At 45.4% G+C, this 23,139-nt stretch overlaps 2 protein-coding genes across 5 annotated transcripts in view; both read left to right on the top strand.

Annotated features, from left to right (window-relative positions):
* ASAP3 (ArfGAP with SH3 domain, ankyrin repeat and PH domain 3) overlaps positions 1-19,002 on the top strand; it is a 96,023-nt gene extending 77,021 nt beyond the window's left edge. The window contains exons 19-26 of one of the 2 annotated variants that reach the window (XM_061596661.1): positions 841-956; positions 3,291-3,358; positions 3,752-3,859; positions 5,604-5,847; positions 6,894-7,167; positions 8,536-8,707; positions 12,648-12,770; positions 14,349-19,002. In XM_061596661.1, coding sequence (XP_061452645.1) covers positions 841-956; positions 3,291-3,358; positions 3,752-3,859; positions 5,604-5,847; positions 6,894-7,167; positions 8,536-8,707; positions 12,648-12,770; positions 14,349-14,423 — 1,180 coding nt within the window. In that variant the 3' untranslated portion in view covers positions 14,424-19,002. Of the gene's footprint in view, positions 1-840; positions 957-3,290; positions 3,359-3,751; positions 3,860-5,603; positions 5,848-6,893; positions 7,168-8,535; positions 8,725-12,647; positions 12,771-14,348 lie in introns of those variants that run through there. The other variant, XM_061596662.1, reaches the window with a different exon arrangement.
* A 3,138-nt stretch (positions 19,003-22,140) lies between these two features.
* The window catches only part of TCEA3 (transcription elongation factor A3), a 55,358-nt gene continuing 54,359 nt past the window's right edge, over positions 22,141-23,139 (top strand). The window contains exon 1 of one of the 3 annotated variants that reach the window (XM_061596109.1): positions 22,141-22,485. In XM_061596109.1, the coding sequence (XP_061452093.1) occupies positions 22,417-22,485 (69 nt within the window). In that variant the 5' untranslated portion in view covers positions 22,141-22,416. The remainder of the gene's footprint in view (positions 22,486-23,139) is intronic. The other 2 variants (XM_061596108.1, XM_061596107.1) reach the window with 2 other exon arrangements.

Here is a 23,139-nt window from a genome sequence, read left to right as displayed (position 1 = left end):
GGAATAAAGAAAATAAGGGTGGAACATGCTTACTAGCCACAGATTGCTAGAAAACTAGGAATTGGGGGGGGCAGAGAGAAATGGGATGTCCTGTTTGACTAGATCCCTGACCCAATAGGAAAATCAGAAGCTGCCTTAGACCACTGGTCCATCTAGTTCAGTATTGTCTGCAGTGACTTTCCCGGGTTTTAGGCAGGGATCTTTCCTAGCCCTATCTGGAGATGCTGGGGATTGAACCTGGGGCTTTCTGCATACAAGTGAGATGCTCTACCACTGAGATGTAGCCCTTCCCTGTTGCCATTCAAGAGCAGTGCATTTTTGTTAAAGGTCCCATGAGTAAGAGAGCCAGTATGATGTAGTGGTGAAGGTGTTGGACTATGACCTGGGAGACCAGGGTTCGAATCCCCACACAGCCATGAAGCTCACTGGGTGACCTTGGGCCAGTCACTACCTCTCAGCCTCAGAGGGAGGCAATGGTAAACCCCCTCTGAATACTGCTTACCACGAAAACCCTGTTCATAGGATCGCCGTAAGTCAGGATCGTCTTGAAGGCAGTCCATTTCCATTTTCCCATGAGTAAAATGGTATAATGACATAATCCAGAATTTTCTTTATAATATTCCGAATGCTTGATTGCTTTGGACTTCAGTCTAAAGTAAGGTGTGTGTGTGTGAGGGGGAGTGACTGAAAAGAATGGAGAGAGGAGATGTTTATGGTGAAGTTTATAAGCTCTCCCCTGCAGCTAAGACAGCTTTACAAACCAGGCTTTGTATTTTAGCTTATGATTTATTATTTGAAGAAAACTGGATTGTTGCCCTTTATTGTCTTGTGCTTGTGCAGAGGAAACCTGGACAGGCCTACTCCAGATGGGAACACAGCCTTACACTATGGAGCCCAGTATAATCAGCCCAATTGTATCAAGCTGCTGCTGAAAGGGAAGGCCTCCACAAATGCAGGTAGGATGGCCCTTGCGGCACTGAGGAATTCGCAGTAGTGATTTATTTAGTTATTTGCAAACATGAAAGTGACCAGGCAAGTGTATTCTTATCTCTCCAACCCCCAGAGGGCCAAATTGGCTGCCCACCTGTCAATCTCCTGATGTCATAGTGATGTTGAGTGATGTGGCAATTTGCCGCCTGGCTGCTGGGACTTCATGCTACTCTTTGAATCTCTGGTTTTCAAACACTCTCAAGCGTTTAGGAAAGCCCTGAGGATCCTTTTGTTTGTCTGCTTTTTCTTGAGTTTTGTCTTGTATCTTGGGGTCTGATGTTCACAGTTTATTGTTACATCAGTTTGCAATTTTTTAAAATCCTCATGAAAATTTATTAGCATTAAAGTTCACATTCTGCTAATAATACAGATTTTTGCTCTGTTGCATGTCATTTTCACTAATATATGTGGGTTGTATCCAGTAGGGCTGTGCTCTGTATTTGGCTGAGGGCAGAGCCAAATCAGGCATCATCGGAGGCATTTGGGCCTCGGCCGAATTGGGCTGAGATAGCCACGGATCGCTATGGGTTGGGTACTGCGGCCCAGAGTGATCTGGGGCTATCGGGGCCGGATGTAGGGCAGGAAGAAGAGGCAGGTGTGAGCAGGAAAGAAGAGAGAAGCCAGGGAAAGGAGGCACATTTTTGTGTGAGAAGGTTGGTGCCTGCCTTTTCCACCCAGTCTCTCCTCCTTCCTGCCAGCGCCCGCAAGCCCCACACACCAAACTCCCACGTGAGCAGCTTTCCTGAACCCCAGGGAAGGCTCTCACAGAGGAGCAGCACCTCACAGTAGGGAATCACCTTGCATATCACCTGCCGGCAGAGAAACTGCTTGTGAAGCAGCAGCTACTGGCAATGCTCGGCATGGGATTGCCTTGCTTACCAGTTAGTAAGGAAAATCATTGCATCCTGTGCTGGTTGCACCCACCTGCTCTCAATCATGGGGGGGGGGAGGAGACGGAGACATACTGTCTCCTTCTTCACCCCAACCATATGTTTAATTCAGAGCTTGGAAACGTTACTTTTCTGAACTACAACTCCCATCAACCCCAGCCAGCATGGCCACTGGATTGGGCTGATGGGAGTTGTAGTTCAAAAAAGTAACTTTTCCAAGGTCTGGTTTAATTTAAAAAAACCTTAACCCTGCCCCCCATAACTTCAGGGATGGATCCAGGGTGGAGTGGGTGGTCCCTTCTTCATGACTGGTCAGATTGACCCACCTTGGAGGCCACAGATTGGGGCCACAAGGCAGTAAGGGAGGCCAGTATCTAGTGCTAATCATACTCAGAGCAGACCCATTGAAATGAATGGACATGGCTAATCAGTGGGTCTACTCTGAGTAGCTTAGCGAAAATTGCATTTTTATGTACATTTCACTCAAATATACATATTTTTGTACACATTTGGCTGGAGGAGCTGCTTCACAAAAGGGAAGTGCACAAATTGCAAGGATAGCTGTGTTGCCATTCAGTCTGGGGGAATGCAAATTAAGTATGTTCAAATTAAAATGTGATCTGACTCAATTTCCCTTCCATCCCTTTCCCCCCCTCACTTTAATGATTTTATTGTTGGGGTTGTAGTGCATTGTATTTTAATTGTATGCTTCCTTGAGAGGGCCTTCTCCCTGAAAGTTGATATAATTCTTAATTATTATTTTTATTTTTAAAAAGTGAGCTCTCCTGTATGAACCTCAAGCTCTGTTAGCATTTAAAAGCTACCAATGAGGCCTTGTCAAAAATGCCACTGAGAGTGGAGGCAAGGTTGGCTTCCACGTAACTTCAGCCCGAGGGCCAGTTTACTCTTTGGGCCACCTTCTCAGGGCCATATGTCAGTGGTGGGTGAGGCCAGAGGCAAATGTGGGCAGAGCAGGCAATGTAAATTTCACTGTTGTGCAGGAGGTTAGTGTTTAAAGACACATTCCAGCCAGGCACAAGTTCTTGCTGTGGGTGGGGAGCAGGGGTGGTGAGGGCTATCGCCTGGGGACAATTCTGAGGGCCACAGAGAGAGACCTGGAGGGGCAGCATTCAATCTTTAAGGCCTGAGGGACTTATTTTATTGTGACCTCAGAATTCTTCATTACAAAATTAAAATAAGTGTGAATTTCAAAGAATGGCTGCATTTCAATTCTCATCTTGTTTCAGAAAGTGCCAATTTGATAGATTCGGTTTTAAATGAGAACTGAATCGAATTTCTCACCCATCCCTAGTTGGAGCACATGATGGAATATCTTGAACATTCTTTTACACACACACACACCCCAAATCTGGGCCCTTACTTCAGCTTTGCTTTTTTCTCTCTGTCCAGTAAATGCAGCTGGTGAAACACCTGTGGATGTGGCAAGGAGGTACAAGAATGCGGAGTGCGAAGACCTGGTAGGTGGGGTCATCTGTGAAGCATTGAGAGTAGTATGGTGTAGAGATGGATGGATCTGTCGGTTTCAGTTACCTTAGTTTCTCCTTTTTCCAGGCTTAAATTTAGTTCTCCGAGTTTCTGCAGCAATTTGCCATTTTTTAGAAATAAAAATCCTCAAATGAGAATTGTTCAGCATTTTTAGTGCACATTCCTAATACCTTTTTGTCTGCAGTTTTGACTAATGTACACATTTTTGCAAGGAATGTCCCCTAATGTAATATGTTTTGTATTATTTTCACTAATATATTCATTTTTATGCCCACATTCCCCTAATATATGCAGCTCTTGAAGAACCAGATGTGTCCTCAGTGGGGAACTAACAATGGAGTCTTTCCTGTCCTCTTTGTTTACAGCTGGAGCAAGCGCAGGCGGGAAGGTTGGCTCCCCAGATGCATGTGGACTATGACTGGGAAGCTCCTCAGGAGTTATCTTATGACAGTGAAGATGACCTGGATGAAAAGGTGCTGTGTTGGGCGCCCTGAGTGTCTTTGTCCTGATTCAGGGGTGGGGAACTTGTGATCATCCCTGCGTTGTTGGACTCCAGTTCCCATCAGCCACAGTCAACATGGCCAATGGTCAAGGATGATGGGACTTGTAGTCCAACAAATATGTGGAAGGCCACAGCTTCCCCATCTCTGTTGAAATGCCCCAGGCAGTGGTCAGTGCTTTTCCCTCCAGACAGAAGAATTTCATCTGATGTAAGGATGTCCTGCTCTCTGGTTGCCCTGGTAATGGGGTCCTGTGGTTGAAAAACCAATTGATCTCCCAGAGGGTGCATAGGTAAACTATGGAATTTGCTCCCATAAGATATATTGATGGCTTTAAAAGATGGTTAGACAAATACATCGAGGATAAGGCTATCAATGGCTACTAGCCATGACGGCTGTGTTCAACCTCCACTGTTGGAGTCCGTATGCCTCTGAATGCCAGTTGCTGGGAATCACAAATGAGGAGAGGGCTGTTGCCCTCAGGGTCCTGCTTGCGACCTTCCCATAGGAATCTGGTTGGCCACTATGAGAACCAGGATGCTGGACTAGATGGGTCTTTGGTCTGATCCAGCAGGGCTTTTCTTGTATTCTGCTGTCAGTCTTGGGTTGCTCAAGGAAGGATCTGATAGAGGCTTTCAACAGGATTGTCAGCGTTGCCAGTCACAGTTTGTCACCTCATCGCAAGGGCCCCCATCTGCCTAGATTGGCCCGTTTCTCTCATCCCATTGCTTCCTCTCCAACTATGGAGCCTCCAGATTTGGAGGCAATCTGTCTCTCTGTGCCAGCCGCTGGGAAGCAGCAGTGGGAGAGCGCTATTGTCTCCATGTCCTCCCTGTTGGTTTTCCAGAGGCATTGTGGTGTAGTGGTTAGAGTGTCAGACTGGGACCTGGGAGACCAGGGTTCAAATCCTTGCTCGGCCATGAAGTTCACTAGGTAATCTTGGCCCAGTCACTGTCTCACAGCCCAACCCACCTCGTAGGGTTGTTGCAAGGATAAAATGGGGAAGAACCATGTTTGTATATACTACCTTGAGCTCGTTGGGGGAAAGATGGGATATTAATATAATTAATAATAATAAATCTGGTTGGCCGCTGTGAAAAGTGGGATGCTGGATTTGGTCTGATCCAGCACAGATCTTATGCTTTTTTATGTTGTAGTTGTTCTTGTGTAATTTATTACCCGCTCTTCACCCTGAGGTCCCAGGACAGATTACAGCCATTTAAAATACATCCTTAAAATAATTTAAAACAACTTACAAACATCACAAAAATAGGGATGGTCCTAAAAATATACATCTCAGATGTCAAAGGCTACGGTAAAGAGGTGTGTCTTCAGCTAATCATTAATGACTGTTCTGGTATGTTCTCTGGCGTGTGCCCTGACCGTCTCCAGATGTACATCAATTTCAACATATTTTGCAGTGTGTTGAGCAATGGAGAGGCCTTTAGGGCTCAGCCTTGATTCTTTGAGGAAGGATTGGATGCAGTGAAGGAACTGGACCTGGGAGAAGTGACAGCACAAAACACAGGGCAGTTACTGAGAATCTAGCACAGCCTTGTTCTCACCTGGTGCTCTCTAGATATTTTGGGTCCATAACGTCTATCAGGAATGATGGATGTTTGCAGGCCAACAACATCTGGGAGGCATAAGGTTGGGGAAGGATGAGCTAAGAGGTACATGGATATTGAAATAGAGCTTCATTGCTTTCTTCTGATAGGTGAGTCCACTGCAGCGGTCTTTTGGGTCTTCTCCATCTCCAACCACAGGCCACCCAGCCCTCTTCCCTCAAAATAGGTGGAGTTGCACAGGTATGGATATCAGCAACAAGACCTACGAAACCATCCTCGTCCCCTCAAGGCCCGGCCTGTGGAGCTCAAACAGTGAAGAGATGCCGCCGCCGCTGCCTATCAAAAACCCCACCAGAGGAAGCGTCAAAGCAAAACCAGGGCAGAGCATTGTGGGTAAGTGGAACCCAGCAATTACAGGGGTGGTTACACATTTTGCAGAAATGGGTCTATTAGAGCCTGAGTAGAAAAAGCGAAAATCTATTGCAACTGGAAAATGAGTACAATTGCCAGAGTTCCCTGGGGAGAGGGATTGGTTGTTAAACCATTCTAGGAATTGTAGCTCTGTGAGGTGAATGGGTTTGTGTGTCTCCTAACAACTCCCAGCACCCTAAGCAAACTACGTTCCTGGGATTCTTTGGGGGAAGCCTAGGATGGTTTAAAGTGGTATAATACTGCTTTAAATGTATAGTGGTGCCTAAGTTCTCCCCAGAGTAGACTAGGGATGGGATCCATTGGCTGGTGCCAGTTCAGAAGTGTTCAGCTGACCTAACAATTTGTTCTTTGTCTGCTAGCCCCTGCTTTTACAATCCATTTTTTCTTTGCAAAAAAAATTTGATATTAATATCTATATTTTGAAATGAAATATCGACATTTTGAAATGAAGTGTTGACAAATGAAAGGAAATATCAATAAAATTATTGTTCTTAATATTCATATTTTAGAGGTGGGTTTTTTGAAAAAAAATATCCATTTTCGAAAGTTGCTGCGGAAATCTGCTACATTAAAATCTGATCCTCACCAACTGAGAATCAGCGAATTAATGAAAAATTTGGCACCAAATCTGAATTGGCTGGAATTCTAGCACATCCCAAGAGTAGACCCACTAAAATGAATAAACCTTAGTCATGTCCATTAATTTTGGTCACATCCACCGCATACACTTGATGCACATGGCTTCCCTCCAAGGAATCCTAGGAAATGTAGTTTGTTAAGGGTGCTGGGAATTGCAGCTCTCTGAGGGGTGAACTACAGTCCCCAGGATTCTTTGGTGGAAGCCATGTGCATTAAATGTACGGTTCGGATGTGGTCTTCAGTGTAATACTCTGAATATGAGTAACATTGGACATAAGCCTCCATCTTTCTGTAGATAAAGCCAACATAATTCTGATATCTGGGCTTCTGCTTGAATGGGTGACCAGTCCTCACTTTTCCCCCCCTAGGCTCCTCAGAGTCCTTGCCCCAATCGCCAGACGTCCCTGATGGTCGGCACTTGTCCACTTCCAGCGCTCCTGGTGTGCTGGACGGTGGCACATCCCGGCAGCCCTCAAGCTTCCGTAATTCAGTGGAAGTCAAAGGCACAGCCTACTGGGAAACTTGCTCTGAAATGGAAGCTGGATCCCAGCGCAGAAGATCAGACTCCAGTCAAATGACAGCGCTACAGCCTTCTCCTGGGACTTCTCCAGAACAAGGGCAAGCCAACCCGGTCAAGTTCAGGTGAGATCATGACTTGCCAGTTATAAAAAGGTCAAGCACTTGGTAGGTTAGCAGCTCCTTTGAGTGTCTAGTCTTAAGTATGGCTTCTATATGTCCAGGGGGGAAACTGACTTTGTTCCTCACTGTTCACTCTGAGCCACTGTAGCTCAGTGATGGAGCTTCTGTGCTGCGTGCAGATGGCCCTAGATTAAATTCCTGGCACCTCCAGGTACAGCTAGGAAATATTCCTGTCTGAAATCCTGGAATGCTGCTGCCAGTCAGTGTAGACAGTACTGAGCTAGAGGGATTGTAAAGTTGTTTTAGGCCTAAACTGAATGCAGATCACCAGGCACATATTGCTGGGCTCCCTCTAGGGCCGGAATGGGGAACCTCCAACCCAGGGGCTGAATGCAGCCGTCCAGGTCTCTGTCCAATCCTTAGGGCTCTCACTGGGAGGACACATCTCACTGACCCTGCTCAGCACCCTCCTTGAGTGCTTCTGGCTGGCTAGAATGTGCCCTTAGACTATGCTAATGCCTCTTGATTTTCTGGATGGAAAGGTTTACAAAACCCAGCTTGTTCTGCATGACTAGGATGTAGTCAATAGTACAAAGCTCACATCTGCATCTGTTGCTCCACCCACTTTTGTCTCTGGCGCTGCCCATATATGACATCAAGCATGGGGCAGATAAAGATGTGGCTGGGCTGAAAGAGGGTTTGCAGGCACAGTGGACCAGGTTGATGATTGGTGCTTGCAAAGAGGTGCATTGACATTATCCATATGGTTTGATTTCAAACTGCGCAGGCCAAAAGGGGACATCTGATGTCATGTGATCCCTGATGTCATTGTGATCCCACCCACTTGGTCAAACTTGCTCATAGGGATGGGGGAAACCAGCGGGCCAGATCCAATTCTTTACCCCTGCCATAGGTGCCTGGCTGGCCACTGTGAGAATAGGGTGCTGAAGCAGAGGCTCATTGGCTGTGATCCTGCAGGGCTCTAAATTGTGTTTCATATGATTTTTGCACACTCTGGGATGCTCTGAGACAGGCACTGATGTCTTCCTCACTTTCATCAGTCCTTAGTCCCCGTTTGCCTCTGATGTTGTTGAGTTTATTATATGGCAGAAAACGGGACAGGCTCCTACCTTTGAAAAAGTTTCCCTCTTGTGTACTTTTGACAGGAGGAAGGCAAGCAATAGCCCACTGCCCTGATAGTTTACAACAGAGCTAACCAATGTAATGCCCTCCAGAGGATGCTGGACTCCAACTCCCATCAGCCCCAGCCAGCACCTATGGTCTGTTATGATGGGAGCTATAGTCCAGCAACATCTGGAGAGCACTATGTTGGCTGTACCTGGTTTACACACACTTTCTCTCCCCCTACAGCTCCGAGAGCACTCGATCCTATCGGCGGATCAGTAGCGGCTCAGTGGGCAAGTTGTCCGGCACACCCCTTTCTCCGCAGAGCTCTGGTTTCCCAGACGAACTGCCTTCTTACAAGTCTCCGATGCTGTCCCAGCTGCCTCCCCCGGTGCCAATGCCGAGAAGATTTGCTCCGGTGAGTTTTGTGAGATGGTGAGTGGTTTTGCCTTGCCATGTTTTGAGCAAGCTTCTGCATGGTTTGGGATTTCCTCTTAACCCACTGTCAGGGAGCACAATGGTTTTCTTTGGCAGCAGTCAGTATCTGGAGCCGAGGGTCAATATCGGTAGTCGTCAGTAGGGCAGTGCAGCCAGAGCAGCATTGCTTATCCAGCTGCCGAACACTGACTACTGCTGCTGGTTCCAGAGTGGGGTGGGAGCTCAATGCATTGTGGGCATGATGGCAGGAGCATCAGATTGGCTCTGCTGCTGCACCTTCCCTGCCCTTCTCCCTTCCTCCTACAGGGAATTGGCAATGATTCTCAATGTCCAGGTGAGCAATGCCTGTCTTTTGGATAAATAAGATGCTGGATTGAAGGTCTGATCCTACAAAGCTGCTCTTGTGTTGTTATTTTTGCACACTCTGGGAGGCTCTCAGCTAGACCTTCATGCCTTCCCCAATTTAATTGGTCCCACAAAAGCCCCTGGCTGTAAAGTATTTGTCATTTGGCAGGTTTCTTACCTAGGGGCACCTCTCTCATGTCTACAATTTTCAGAACAGTTATCCACAAAACACTACGGGAGCTGAAGTTTTTTCTTTTTCACCCACCCCAGAACTTTAACAGCTGCCCCTGCAGGAAAACCACTGCAGGCGTCCTTCTGAAATTTGGCAGGATTCATGCCTTCAGAAGGGCCAACATTGTATGCATATCTCATCCAATTCTGGCCAAAAACATAAAGTTGTAGACAGATCCTTTTTGGAAAATATCAACATTTTAGAGACATCCAACACAAAAGCCCTTGGACCTGTTTGTCTGTAATTTGGAAGGCTTTGTGGAGCTGCTACTATGCCTGCAAACTTCATCCACTTCTGTCCCAGTAGTGAATTAGAGGGATGAAGGGATGAAATGGACTCAGATGGACCCCTGAGCCAAATTGGGCAGCCTCCAAATTGGGCTGGTTTTTTTTTTAAGAACTAAATTGGGGATGAACTGAATCTTGTGGTTGGGGCATACTCCTAATATTTTTTAAAATAATTGGTGGGTGGGTGCATGCGTACTCACCCACACACTTATTTATAGGCCATTTTATAACAGAAGTTGACTAGGCAGCTTAGAAGACAAAAACAAGAACAACAAAAATAAAATACAACAATAAAGTCAAAGAAACTGCTTTTAAAACAGAGTAGAGTAGTGCAATATGACCACATGAAATCAATTAAAAATACACAGTGGAGGAATCAATATCCACAGAGCTAAAAGAGTTCTGAACCACCATGTAAATTAAAATGCCTGGGAGTAGCACCAAATGGCCACATAAAATTAAAATTTCTTTTCTGACATTTCAGATAGTCATCAGGTTGGCCTCCCTGGAGAGGGCTTTACATAATTGGGAGGCGCGGCTTGAAATCAGATGGAATTTAAGCGTATCGATTGTACCACTTCAATTTTTCTGTAAACTGTCACTGAAAAAATTATTAGAAGCTGGTGCAGCACAGAGCCTATTCCTATAATCTGTTACTAGTAATTCTTGATTAGCATTCCGCTTCCTGCTTTTGTTCACACAAATAAGTTAACTCACAAAAGAGAAATGAAATCTTGCAGTTAGTCCAGGCAAACATCTTACTTGCAGCTTAGTCCTATACACGTTTACTCAGCAATGTGCCACTGTGTTTCATGGAGCTTGCTCGCTAGTAAATTTGTTTTAGGATTGCAGCCTAAGTGTTCCTTTGCTGGCTGTTGACATGCCCCTCCTTTAAATTTAATTATTTTTGTCTAGGCTGACTGTCCAGTTAAATTGGGATTCTCTTTGTCAAGTAAGGCTTAGAGCCTAAGTTACTCTGCCCAGTTAAATTCCCTTTTGTTGAATAAAGCTGAGATCCTAAGCACACTTACCTAAGAGTAAGCCCCATCAAGTCAATGGAAATGGCTTCTGCATACACATCCATTGCATTGCACCCTGCCAATAACATGAATGAACTTACGTGCAAAGCTGACTTAGCCTTTGCCAAACTCTTTTATCTTCTAAGACTGTAAAGGACAGAGTGGTGTATTACATCCAGTCTGTGGAGAAAGGGGCAGGTGTGGAAGACAGAACTGAGTAGAGGAAACCTTTCTTTTTTTAAGTTTAGAAATGGGACTTGCCTTTTGAATCATAGGTAGCGCCTTTTTTTTTTAACTGAGTAACTGGAGCAAAAATTAAAATGTGCAGGAAATCTTCTTCCACACTGAAGTTTGGAAGCCCATTGCCTGTCTCTAAACCCATGTTACTGTATTTGCCCACATTCTTTTCACTCTGCTCTGGTCTCTACTTCCTTCTATTGATTTTCTCCTGTTGTCTGTCTTAGATTGGACTCTCCTTGGGGGCAGAGACATGTGCTTCAGTTATGGGGGGAAAGGTAGGGGGAGAGTCCATGAGCCACACCCCCTAACTTGTTCCACTTCTAGCCAGATTAAGGCCTCCTTGTAGTCTTCAGAAAGCAGTCATTGCAGCACAAAAAAGGGGCTGAATCTCCTCCCTCGCCCCATAATTCATGCTATTATTTATTATTATTACTCTGTATGAAATTTATATCCCGCCTTCCTCCCAGTAGGAGCCCAGGACGGCAAACAAAAACACTACAAACACTCTAAAACAAAAAAAAATGTAAATGTACTGCCTTCAAGTTGATTCCGACTTATGGTGACCCTATGAAGAGGGTTCTCATGAGGCTGAGAGGTAGTGACTGGCCCAAGGTCACCCAGTGAGTTTCATGGCTATGTGGGGATTCGAACCGTGGTCTCCTAGGTTGTAGTCCAACACCTTAACCACACTGGCTCTCCTAAAACAAAAACAGATTTTACAATATATTAAAACATGTTAAAAGCATTTTAAAACAAAACATCTTAAAAAAAAAAGCTTTAAAAACATCTTAAAAAGCAATTCCAACACAGATGCAGACTCTTGCTTGCATAATGCTACAGACCAACCTGTCGCAGGTGGCCCCGTATGAGTAAGTAAGTGATAAAAGTAGAAAAGGGAATCTTTTATTCCAGGTATGGGGAAGCTTTGGCCACGCAGATATTTGTGGGTTTCCAAATCCCATCAGCCCATGACAAATGGTCAGGGATGATGGGAGTTGTAGTCTGGCAACATCCGGAGAGTCACAGGTTTCCCATTGCTGGCTTACAGAATGGGCTGCACAGCTTTGAGCAGGGATGGGAAACCAGTGGTTAGGGATATAGGCATATCTGTCAGTTTTGGTTTCTCCCTTTTTCATTTTTCCAATCTTAAACTCAGTTCTCCTCATTTGCACATCATTTTACAATTTCTTTTTTTTTTAAAGTCCTCATGAAAACTTTAGTACAAATTTTTCCTAGTATACATGTGTTTGTATGCAATTTCCCCCAATATAAATGTTTTTGCAAAGCAATTTCCCTTGATATATTGCATTTTTATGTGGTTTTCACTAATGTATATACATTTTGCATCGGAATATGCATTTTTGTACGCATTACTTGGCTGGAGAACTGCACTGCAAAATTCAGAGGAGTGCGAATTTTGAAGGATGTTTTGGTTTGTGTGAGTTGGGTAGCTTTGCCTTTGAATGCAAACTGAATCGGATTTCCCCTCCATGACCTACCTATGGCCCTCCAGATGTTACTGAACGACACCTTCCTTTGTTCCTGACCATTGGCTTTGCTGGATGGGGCTGATGGGAACTGGAGTCAAACAGCATCTGGAGGGCCACAATTCTGAAAGGCGCCTCTCTTTGCAGTTCCGTTGGGGCTTCCTGAAACCCTCGAAAAGGCAGAGAAATGAGGGGATGCCTCATGGATTCCTAGTGTGTCGTCTCGGCTTGTGTAGCCAGGAAACAGGGGTGGGGAAAGAACGGAGAGGGGTTCTGTAGAACTGACGACTGCTGCTTTTTGCTTCTGCAGGCCAAGGGACGGTTAAAGAGAGTCATGGCTTTGGCCGACTGCAAGGGGGACAAGGCTCGGGAGCTGACTTTCTCCAAGGGCGAGGTGATTGTGGTGATGCGGGAGGAGGATGAGCAAAGTTGGGTGAGTGCATTTAGCCTGGCGAGAGAACCCCTCCCCTCTGGATCCCATTTAAGCCAGGCTCTGCTAAGGAATGCAGTAAGACCTCCATCAGGAGCTCTGTTGTCTGTTCGTTTTCTTGCTTCGTACTTCACTTTTGTCATATGATTTATTCTACATTTGCTAAAGTGTTGGTCTTATTTGAATTTACTGTTGCCTTTTTGCATTGTGATATTTTGAACGTTTGTTGTAAGCTGCTTTGGGCACAGCTTTTCTTTCTGGCTTGGGAGGGAAGGCCGGACAATGGTCCTCCAGAGGAACCTCTTAAGTCTCCTGGGAAATGTGATGATGTTGGAACAAAAAAGACGTGACTTCTAGCCGGGGGAAGGGCCATAGCTCAGTGACAGGACAGCTGCTTTGCATGCAGAAGGCCCCAGTGTCAATCCCTCACATCTCCAGGTAGGAGTGGGAATGTTCCCTGCCTGAAACCCTAGGGCCTAGATCCTGCCAGGCAGTGTACAATACTGAGACGGATGAATCAATGGTCTGGCTTGGTGTAAGACATCTTCCCGTGTTCCTCTGCTTCCTGTTCCTGCCTACAAGAACTAGTCTTCCACCAGAACAAGAGGCAGGGAACCTGGTGCCCTCTACATGTTTTGTTGCCTTCCTGCTTCGCTTGTTCATTTTTCTCCCCAAAGAGAAAAGACATACAGAGCAAGGGGTAGCTAATATAGTGTCCTCCAGATGATGATGGACTACAATTCCCATCAGCCCCAGCCAGGATATCTAATGATCAAGAATTAGGAGGTGTAGTCCAGTGACCTGTGGACCACTGGGAGAAAGGGTGGGATATAAATCTAACAAATAAACAAATAATCACTGTAATTATCAACATACTCATAATCGGCACCTCCCAGATAGACTTTGAGCAGAACAGCTAGGTTATCCATGGTTGAGTAGGATGAACCCAAGAAGTTATAGCTGTCTGATGGTTAAGAGAACATGGTGAGAAAATGTCACTTGGGAACAGAATTCTAGAATATTGGGTGCAAATACACACACCCAATATAATAACATATATTATTAGTGGGAGGAAAAAGGGAAGGGAGAGACATGACATAAGGAGCCTCATACTGACATATACAGGAAAAGAGTGCAATCACTCTCTCAAAAACAATGAAATTATTATGGTAATATGGAAGGTCCAGTGCACCCAAAGATGTAGTACAGATAGTGCTATAAAAGGTATGTCTGGAAGGGTTCTCTCTCACTCTCTCTCACACTCCGGGCGGTATCCAACATGTCTCATCAGTGCTAGGATTTCTGCTTGCGCAATGGGTGTTTCCCCCTCTCCTCCTCCTGCGTGTATCCCACACTCTCCCCAAATCTGCTCTGAAGGGTCAAGGGAACCCCTTGAATGCATTTAGAGGGCTCTTGGGAGGTAGAAGGGGCAAGTTCCATTGCACAAGCAGACATCCTTCTGCGGATGGAATGATTTACTGAGTGCTACTTTGGCTACAACCCTCACTCTTTCTTTTGTCTCCCTTTCCTCCCTGCTTTTGATCTGGTCACCTTCTTGTTTTTACTTCCTTTTCCCCCCAGATCGGTTTCATTGAAGGCGATGGCACAAGAACAGGTGTCTTCCCCTCCAGCTTTGTCCACCCTTTACAAGAGTGATGGGACCTTTTTCGTTCACGTTTCAGCTGGAGAGCTGAGTTGGCATGAGCTGCTTTGCGGACACAACACCAATGCGCCCGGTCTCTTTAAGAGCCTGCTCTTCTCCATGGGATGCCATCTGCTTAGTCACTTCCTTGGTGATGTTGCTAGGAAGAAGCCATTGGATCTGGCTTTTGCTACTGTTTTAATTTTTTTTAGTTTTTTAAAATCAGGACCAGGAGAATGATGGAAGTTCTGTCGGTGCTTCTTGGTGGACTTCTTGTGGTTTCTTTTAATCTAAGTTAGGCCAGCTGAGGGACCTTCTTGTTCAGTGCAGAGGCTCCATCATGAAATCACCTTTGGCTCCATTTGATCTCTTGCTCAAGAGACTACACATGTAGTTGGAGGGATCCAGATCCCTAATGCGCAGTATCTCAGCTTCCATTATGACGACAGCCATGAGGGATGGGAGCCTGCTTAGAGAAGTATGTGAAAATATGCAGGAATGCTGGAAGCTTGGAAAACCACATTGGGCCTTTGGCAGGACTTCATGCCAGGCAGAGCTTTTGCGCTTCCTGTCCCAGCCCTATGGAGATCCAAGTTCATGTTGTCTTGCACCCAGTGGAGGCCAAATATCCTACCCTTGGAGGATCATTTCATGTATCTGGTCATCCAGTGCAGGGTACCTGTAATTCTGCTGTGTTTGCAGAGGATTCTGGGAGTCTTGGTTGGTCCCAATTGGCCTAGCCAACTGCGGAAGGGCCGTAAGCTCAGTGGCAGAGCATCTGCTGTGCATGCAGGAGGTTCCAGGTTCAGTCCCCGATGGCATCTCCAGGTAGGGCTGGGAGAGACGCTTGTGTGAAGGCCTGGAGAGCTGCTGCTACCAGTCAGTGTTGACAGTGCTGAGCTGGATGCGCTAATGTTCTGACTCTGCATAAGGCATGTTCCTACGCCTGTTAAGACACCCTCCCTGCAACTGTGTGCTGCTGGAGAAGGTGAATAAGAGTGGGCAAAACTGCAGGGCTTGTCTCCACTATACAGTAAAGTTAAGCTGGATGCTTTGGGTGGCTGAATCTGGGCACCTTTCAGGGATTCAGTGCTCTCCCGGGATAGTCACCATTTTTAAAGCCCGATCCCATGGAAATCGCTGCTCTCCAAATGAAGAAGGATAAACGAAAGCCAGAACTGAAGCCTGGTATTTGATAAAACAAGGTTTTTCAAAGTACGTTGGCCCTTGTGGGAAGTGGGGGCGTTTGTAGCTCTGCTTCAGTCTGCGAAATATCTTGGCATCGACCAACTTGTCTGCCTTTTTCACTCAAAGAATATATAGGAGTCATAGAATGTTGACATTGGAAGGTACCGACTTCATCTAGTCCACCCTGCTGCTCAGTGCATTATCCCAGCTACAGCATCCTGGACAGATGGCCTCTGCTTTAAACACCTCCTGCAGAGGAAAGTCCACCACCTCCCAAGCATGTCAAGAAGCTCTAACCATTATGAAGTTTCTCTTAATGTTTTGCCGAAATCTGCTTCCTTGTGACTCCCACCCATTGGTTCTAGTCTTGCCCTCTGGAGCAACAGGGAGCCAATCTGCTCAAGTGTACATAACAGAATGCCCAGTCAATTTCTGTAGAATCTGAGAGTTCTGTCAAGTAACTGTTACCCCCACTGCCACTTTGGAGGTTCTCCAGGTTAGATCCAAGCTTAGTTGGTTGGATTTGGGCACCAGCCAGCACTGGGATCCATTGGGGCTGAGAGGGTGGAAGGCATAGACGCCAACAGTAGGCAGAGCCAGAGCCAATGACATGCACTAATTCTAATTTTGTCCCAATCCTCCTTGCTGCTGCGTTGCATAAAGACTACGGAAGAGGCTGCCAGCCAGAGCCACACTCTGGGCTGGTGTAAGTAAGGCAGGTAGGGCTGACTGAAGTTAGTGGGGCTCTGCCGCATTCACCTTAAACTGACTAGACTCCCCTATAATGGATACCACTGAAATCAGTACGGCAAGTAAAGGCATGATGCAACTAAATTCCCATTGAAATCAATGGGAATTAAAGGTAACTCTCTGAAGTCTGGATCCACCCCAATATATTTAGAGCAGCACAGCCAGTTTGGAAAGCGTCCTTGCAGAGTACAAATGCCCCCCTTTTGTCCCTCTCTCGTGTCAAGCTCCAAAAAATGGATTCTGATTGTCTGCAACATGGTTAAGTTTTGACCAAAGAAAAGCAGCTGTGAAAGATGCCAGCAGGCTAGTATTTATGCTGTCTCCGGTGCATCTCTTCTTCCTTGCCTGCCTCCCAAATCTTGATAGCAGGTTTGCAACTGTTTTTTAAATGTTAGTATTCTTTATTTTAAAAACCCTGAACACATGCACACATAAATGTGCATGCACCAATTTCAATATTTTTAAAGATGGTTAGCCCGCCTGAAGGATGAACGAGTGGTCATCGTGCTAGCAGTACCTCTGCCATTGAAATGGCAACTCCAGGCTGGCTTTCATTACAGGTAAACAACCCACGGCGACTGTTCTTTTAAATGCCACGTCTAGTCTTTCCCCGCGTATTCGCCAGTCTGGTTTGACCTGTTTTAAAGAGAAACAATATCGCTGTACATGCTGCGTCCTTTTCTGCAGTTCAGGGCAATCTTTAAATAGCCAGTTCCTTTTCACAGTGAGCACCCTGCAGATTTCTTTGCAGATTTGCAAAGAATGAATGAATAATGTGGGTGCATCAGCCAGCGGAGGCTTTTCTGGTTCCAGAATGGAATCAAACCAGGCACCAGATGTAACACAATCTAAGCAGACAAAGCTGCTTTTAAGCTTCCTTTTCAGCCATGAACACAGCTAGAACCAAATTCATGATATTGCTCAGCTACCACCTGTAGGTGAGTAGCTCAGTGGTAGAGCATCTGCTTTTTTCTGTCACTGCTTGGAGAGGCCCAGGCATCCCCAAGTAGGATAGGGAAAGATTCTGTGTCTGAAACCATGGAGAGCTAGTGCAATTCAGTATAGGCAATAGTTGTCCAGGGTCTCAGGGGGCCTTAGGCCCCTTACTTTTTTTTTTGGAGCAGGGACCCCGCAGATTCCCTACGTCTCCTACATCCTACAAGCCAATCAGTATGAAAGGGAAGTGTGTTAGCCATTGAGAAGAGTCTTCTACATGCTTCTTTGTCCTTTCCTGCTGATTGGAGCCAATCCGCATGAAAGAAGGTGTGTCAGCCACTGGGAAGACCCTTCTCAGTAGCTAACACTCTCCCCTTTCATGCTTATTGGCTCCTAGGGACGTCTTTTGTTTTGAAGAAGGCATTAGAAGGGATCTCATTCTCAACCCAGCAGCAAAAAAAAGGGAGAGGAGGCATGGCTGTGACTCTCATGAAGAGACCCTGCACTTCTGAATTTGCTGCTACACTACTGGGAAGAAGGGATCGAGGGACAAGAGGCATTATACTAATTGCTGTGTACATGTGCTTCTGTTTTGCTGTACTGTACACAACAGGTGTGTGGAACTCATTGGCGCAGGATATGGTAAAGACTAATAGGTCAATTAGGGCATGTTTCAGTTTGTGTGTTTGTGTAGTTTTTTGTTTTTTAAAAAACTGACCAAACACATGAATGGCAGGAATATTAGGGCTGACCGTGAATGAATAGGAAACTCCATTTTTATGATCAAGCAAGGAGTTGTGTGTGTATTCTGTGCATGACAGAATCTGGCTTCTGGCACAAATTATGTCTTCCTAAATATCTCAGTGCTTCCTCCGTTTCTTTAAAATATTGCTTTCTAGTCCTCTTGAAGACAGAGAAATAGGAACATATAAGTGGGGCCTGCAGCAGAATGTTGCAGTACAGGATGCTTCTTGTTCAGGATTTCAGCCACTGGCATAGCAATTCTTGTACTCTATCCCAAGCCTTTCCTTGCTGGCCAGTGGCACTTAAGATCAATATTTAAATATGTAATTATTTATTGTGCAGATATGGGGCTAACAACCATGTTGGGCTAGCGGGCACATTTAGAACTTTGAAGAAAGTGCCACGGGCCACAAACTGGCTGTTGTGAGGGCATGACAGAAGGGCTTCAAGGTAGGAGGGGCTGAGCCAGAGGAAAAAGGAAGAGCAAACAATCTCTGGTATATTGTGGATTTTTGAGGGGATATTTGCCAAGCCCTTTTTGTGAGTGCCATAGTACTAGTGGGTACACTGAAGCCCGCAGGTGCCACACAGGGGACCCCTGGCATAGACATTTACATCTTCGGTAATACTTTGAGGTATCCTGTTTCCTTCCTCAAACGTGGGTCAGCGTTAGGGATTGTGCTGCATCCCCCCCCTTTCCCAAACTAATGAAAGCAGGGCCGGCCACATGGTTGGGCAGAGTGAGGCAGCACACAAATATTTGGTTCTGTGGTTGCCTTCCTGGACCAACATATTCTTCACCTGCTATGGGGCACATACCAAAAAGTCTGCTGCTCTCTAAAATATTGCAGGTTTTTTTTTCTAAGATAAAAGTTGGTGAGAGGTAACTTTATGTTCAATATTCCATCTGAAAATGTATTTTTTTGTTCCCCTTTATCTTGGTTTCTAATAAAGGTTTTGTTTTGTTTAAATAAAGTTGCACTATTTCTGTGTGGTTTGTGACCTGGTTTGCTTCATCATCATAGCTTTATTTTAAATATTTATATCTCACCTCATTAAGCAAGGATCTTCAGCAAGCCGGCTATGCACAAATCTAGACAAATACAAACGAGCTGCAGCCATCCTTCTAGTCCTCATGGACAGTAGTAGCAGAATAAGGGAGAGGGAGGTGGCTTGCAGAGTAACTGGTAGTGAACTCTCAATCTGCATAGTATTAAAAGTTGCTGCAAAAAAAAAGTTTCCCTAGTGCCAAAAAACAACAACCAATATAGGCATCACGTAAGCCTTTTCGGTGACAGGAGTGTTACCACCAAGTAGATTATGTGTCCTACTTTATTGAGTACAGTCCTCTATTTAAAAGGCTGTCTAATCCAAGCCCATATTAAAGATAACAAAGGTTTGAGGTCAGGCATAGCATTTTGTCTCCTGATCAGATCAGGGGAGAAACCTCTGAGTACAGGTGAGCCAGTGCTTGTGGCCTGGCCAGAGGTGTAGTCTGGGCTCCTGGAGGGTCTTATACCTCTTACTTTTTTGGGAGCTAGATCCCAGCAGGGTCCCTATGTCTCCAGCATCCTGTGAGCCAATCAGCATGAAAGGGAATGTGTTAGCCACTGAGAAGAGTCCCAATGAGTGTCAATTGCAGGCAAGCCTTTATTAGTTCCCACTTCAAAAGGCCAAGTTGTGGTGAGTGAGAAGTCTGTAATTGCAAAAGAAGAGAGTGAATCCTGATGATAGCACCCTATCTACATCATCAAGCAGTTTGGTAGCAGCAGGAGATAAACATGTAGACACTGCATTCAGTAATTCAAGCAATATCTCTGACAGTGAAAAAAACAGTCAAATGGTAACGGTGACAGAGAAGCAGAAATCAGTATTCAAGCCGGCCAGATTATTATAGTCTTAGAAGCTGGTGTGGCTGTGACTATCATGAAGGCCCCTTGCACTTCTGAATTGGTCGCTACTCTACTGGGTTTGACAGGATATAGCTGTCCCACAGGTTAACCACCTCAGCCCTACAGCAACATTCTGAATTTTCTGCATACATGTCCTCTCTAGGGCAGCCAGAAGGATCTCTATCTTTGATCTCTGGTAAGTACCACAGTGCTGAGATGGAAGATGAGCCCTGTGCCTGCTCTTTCAAAGGCAGCATCCCCCCCACCCCAGTGCTAGAGGGAGTGTTGGGGTGGTTGGAAATGCTGCCTTTTACTTTGCACAGGATGATCTGTGCAAAGTAAAAAGTACAGTATTCTCCAAATGCTAGAGTGGAGAGGGATGGAAATGCTCTGTGAGTGTGAGAGAGAAACAGACAATGACAACTCTGACTGCATGTTGTGTGTTCTAGATGTGTGATGAATGTGCATATGTGGTCTGTATGTAGTACATGTGTGCATGCATGTGTGCACTTACTTTGGCCATGCCCTCCACTGGCACATGGTCCTCAGCGGGGTAGTTGATCATCAGTGCAGCCCTCCAACCAAAAATGGTAGCCGTCCCCATGGTGGAAGGAATTATGGTATATTAGTGGTGGATTTATAGTGGAACATCCACACAGCACTCTGATTAGTTCTGTAATGCTTCCCCACTTTGTTCTGCGATGTTACCACTTTGGCCCCATCTGCAGTATACATTTTGGCTTTCCCTGAAGAATTCTGTGAACTGTAGTTTGTTAAGAGTGCTGTGAGTTCCCTGGGAAGAGGGCTTGATTGTTAAATCAGTGTGGGAATTTTAGCTGTATGAGGGGAATAGGGGATCTCTTAACAACTCTCAGCACCCTTGACAAACTACACTTCCCAGGATTCTTGGGGGGAAGCCATGACTGTTTAAAGTGGTGTAATACTGCTTTAAAAGTATAGTGCAGATGGCAATCTATTACCATCAGGGGTAGCGCACTCTTGCACTACAGCGCAACAAAAAGTTAGGTTAGGGACACAAAACCAACATCCAGGAACATTTGTGGCAAGAAAAGCTACATGATTTCAGCAGGAAGCTACAGTACCTACACCAATTGGAAATGAAGCAATAGATCTGCTACTAAATGTTCACAAGCACAAATAGTACTGAAAGTGTATAACCCCTCCCATGTGCAAATAATCATGAATGCACAGAAAAATGACTCCTGGTGTAAGGATGGAAGGATCTGTCAGTTTCTGTTCTCTGTTTCTCATTTTTCCAATCTTAAATTTAGTTCTCCATATTTCTGCAGAAATTTGTGAGTTTTTTTAAAAAAAGTCCTCATGGAAACTCATCAGCATTTTAGTGCAAATTTCTCCTAATGAACACATTTTTGCAAGTGATTTCTCCTAATTTATTTTATTTTTGTATGTTATTTTCACTAATATAAAGTTAATGTATTTAATAATATTACAGAATCATAGAACAGTAGAGTTGGAAGGGACCTATAAGGCCATCCAGTCCAACCCCCTGCACTTAGCAGAAATCCAGCCTAACGCATACCCAACAGGTGGCTGTCCAGCTGCCTCTTGAATGCCTCCAGGGTTGGAGAGCCCACCACCTCCCGAGGTAATTGGTTCCATTGTCGTAACTGCTCGAGCAGGAAGTTTTTTCCTGATGTTCATTAGCTGAAATCTGGCTTCCTGTCCCTTGAGCCCATTACTCCCTGTCCTGCACTCTGGGATGATCGAGAAGAGATCCTGGCCCTCCTCTGCGTGACAACCTTTCAGATACTTGAAGAGTACTTTTATGCACAGGTTCCCCTCATGTATGCATTTTTCTAAACATCGGTTGGTTGGAGACCTGCAATGTAAAATGCAGATAAGTGTGAATTTCCAAGGCTGGCTGGCGTTTGGGTCCCATATTGATTTGGGAAGTGGGGATTTGATAGATTTGGCTTGAAATGAAGACTGAATTGAATTTCTCCCCCAGTTGAATTTCTCCCCCTTTCCTAGTCTGGAGCAGCCCTTAGAAAAGCCTTCCGCCGCTCGACCCTATAAGCCTTCGAACCACACAGCGCAGCCACCCGCAAATGGTCTCAGTCTCCCCTCCCTCCTGTCCGAAATGTTTCCACCGCTTAATCCTTGATGCCTATATTTAGCCCATCCCCCTAGTGCTATTTTGACTGCATGGCAGTCATTTAAAAGTGGTCAGGTGGCCTCTGCTCCCCCCCCCGCTTTCTCTTCTCGCACACATACGCCTGCCTTAACTCCCCTCCTCCTTTCCTTGTCGAACTTTTCAGTGAATGCAAAAACTTTTCCTTGATTCCACGAAGCACCTTCCCTTTCCTTAAAAGCAACACATCACAAACCCCTCGCCCACCACCTGTAATAAAACCAGATCCAACGGGGTTCATATATGTATATGAGTTGTTTTCTGTTCAATATTTTCGGGACTCTGCCTTCGTGGAGTGCGGAATAGGTTTGGAGAGCTGAAGCCATGGGGCAAGCGGAAGAGCTGATCCGAATGGCCAAAAGGTTGGATAAGATGGTGTCGAGGAAGAGCATGGTAAGCAAACCTTTATGTGTATGTACGTGTGCTTTGTGTTTATTTTCTTTTTCAAAAAAACAAAAGGTCATACTGTTTCTCTACAGCGGCATTTGTTGTTGTTGCTGCCGGCACCGCAGGACAACTTTTGGGTTGAGAGAAGTGGTTGTTTTTCATGTCCTTTGCTTTTCTGTGGTTGTTCTCCTTGATCAGCAAACTTCTGCAAACTGCCGGAACAGAAGCGGTGGAGAGCGTTGAACGGGGCAGGAAAAAAACGCAACAGGTTTCAAAAACCGTGTGCAGCGTTAGCACTGCAGCCTAGCAGTTTTGTGGCTCGTAAGATTTTTTTATAGACCCATTAACATTACTTGGAACATCGTGATACTTACACGCTTTCCCCCCTTCCTCTTGTATATTACAGTATACCGTTTTTAAATAAATGGATTTATTTTTTAAAAAAGAATGAACCTAAGTTAGGCTGCAATCCAGTACATACTTACCTGGGAGTAAGTCCCATTGAACCCAATAGAGCTTATTTTTGAGTAGGTATGGATTGGATTGCATCCTTAGTCTATTAACTTCAATGGGCATACTCTGGGTAGGACTAGCATCAGCTAGCACCCTTTGTTTTTAAATCCAGCTTCTCTCCCCCCCAATAAAATATGGGGGTCAGTT

Source organism: Rhineura floridana, chromosome 15 (genome assembly GCF_030035675.1).
Source record: "Rhineura floridana isolate rRhiFlo1 chromosome 15, rRhiFlo1.hap2, whole genome shotgun sequence".
Lineage (NCBI taxonomy): Eukaryota > Metazoa > Chordata > Lepidosauria > Squamata > Rhineuridae > Rhineura > Rhineura floridana.
The sequence above is the reverse complement of the archived record's forward strand: the minus strand, read 5'-3'. Positions and strand labels throughout refer to the sequence as shown.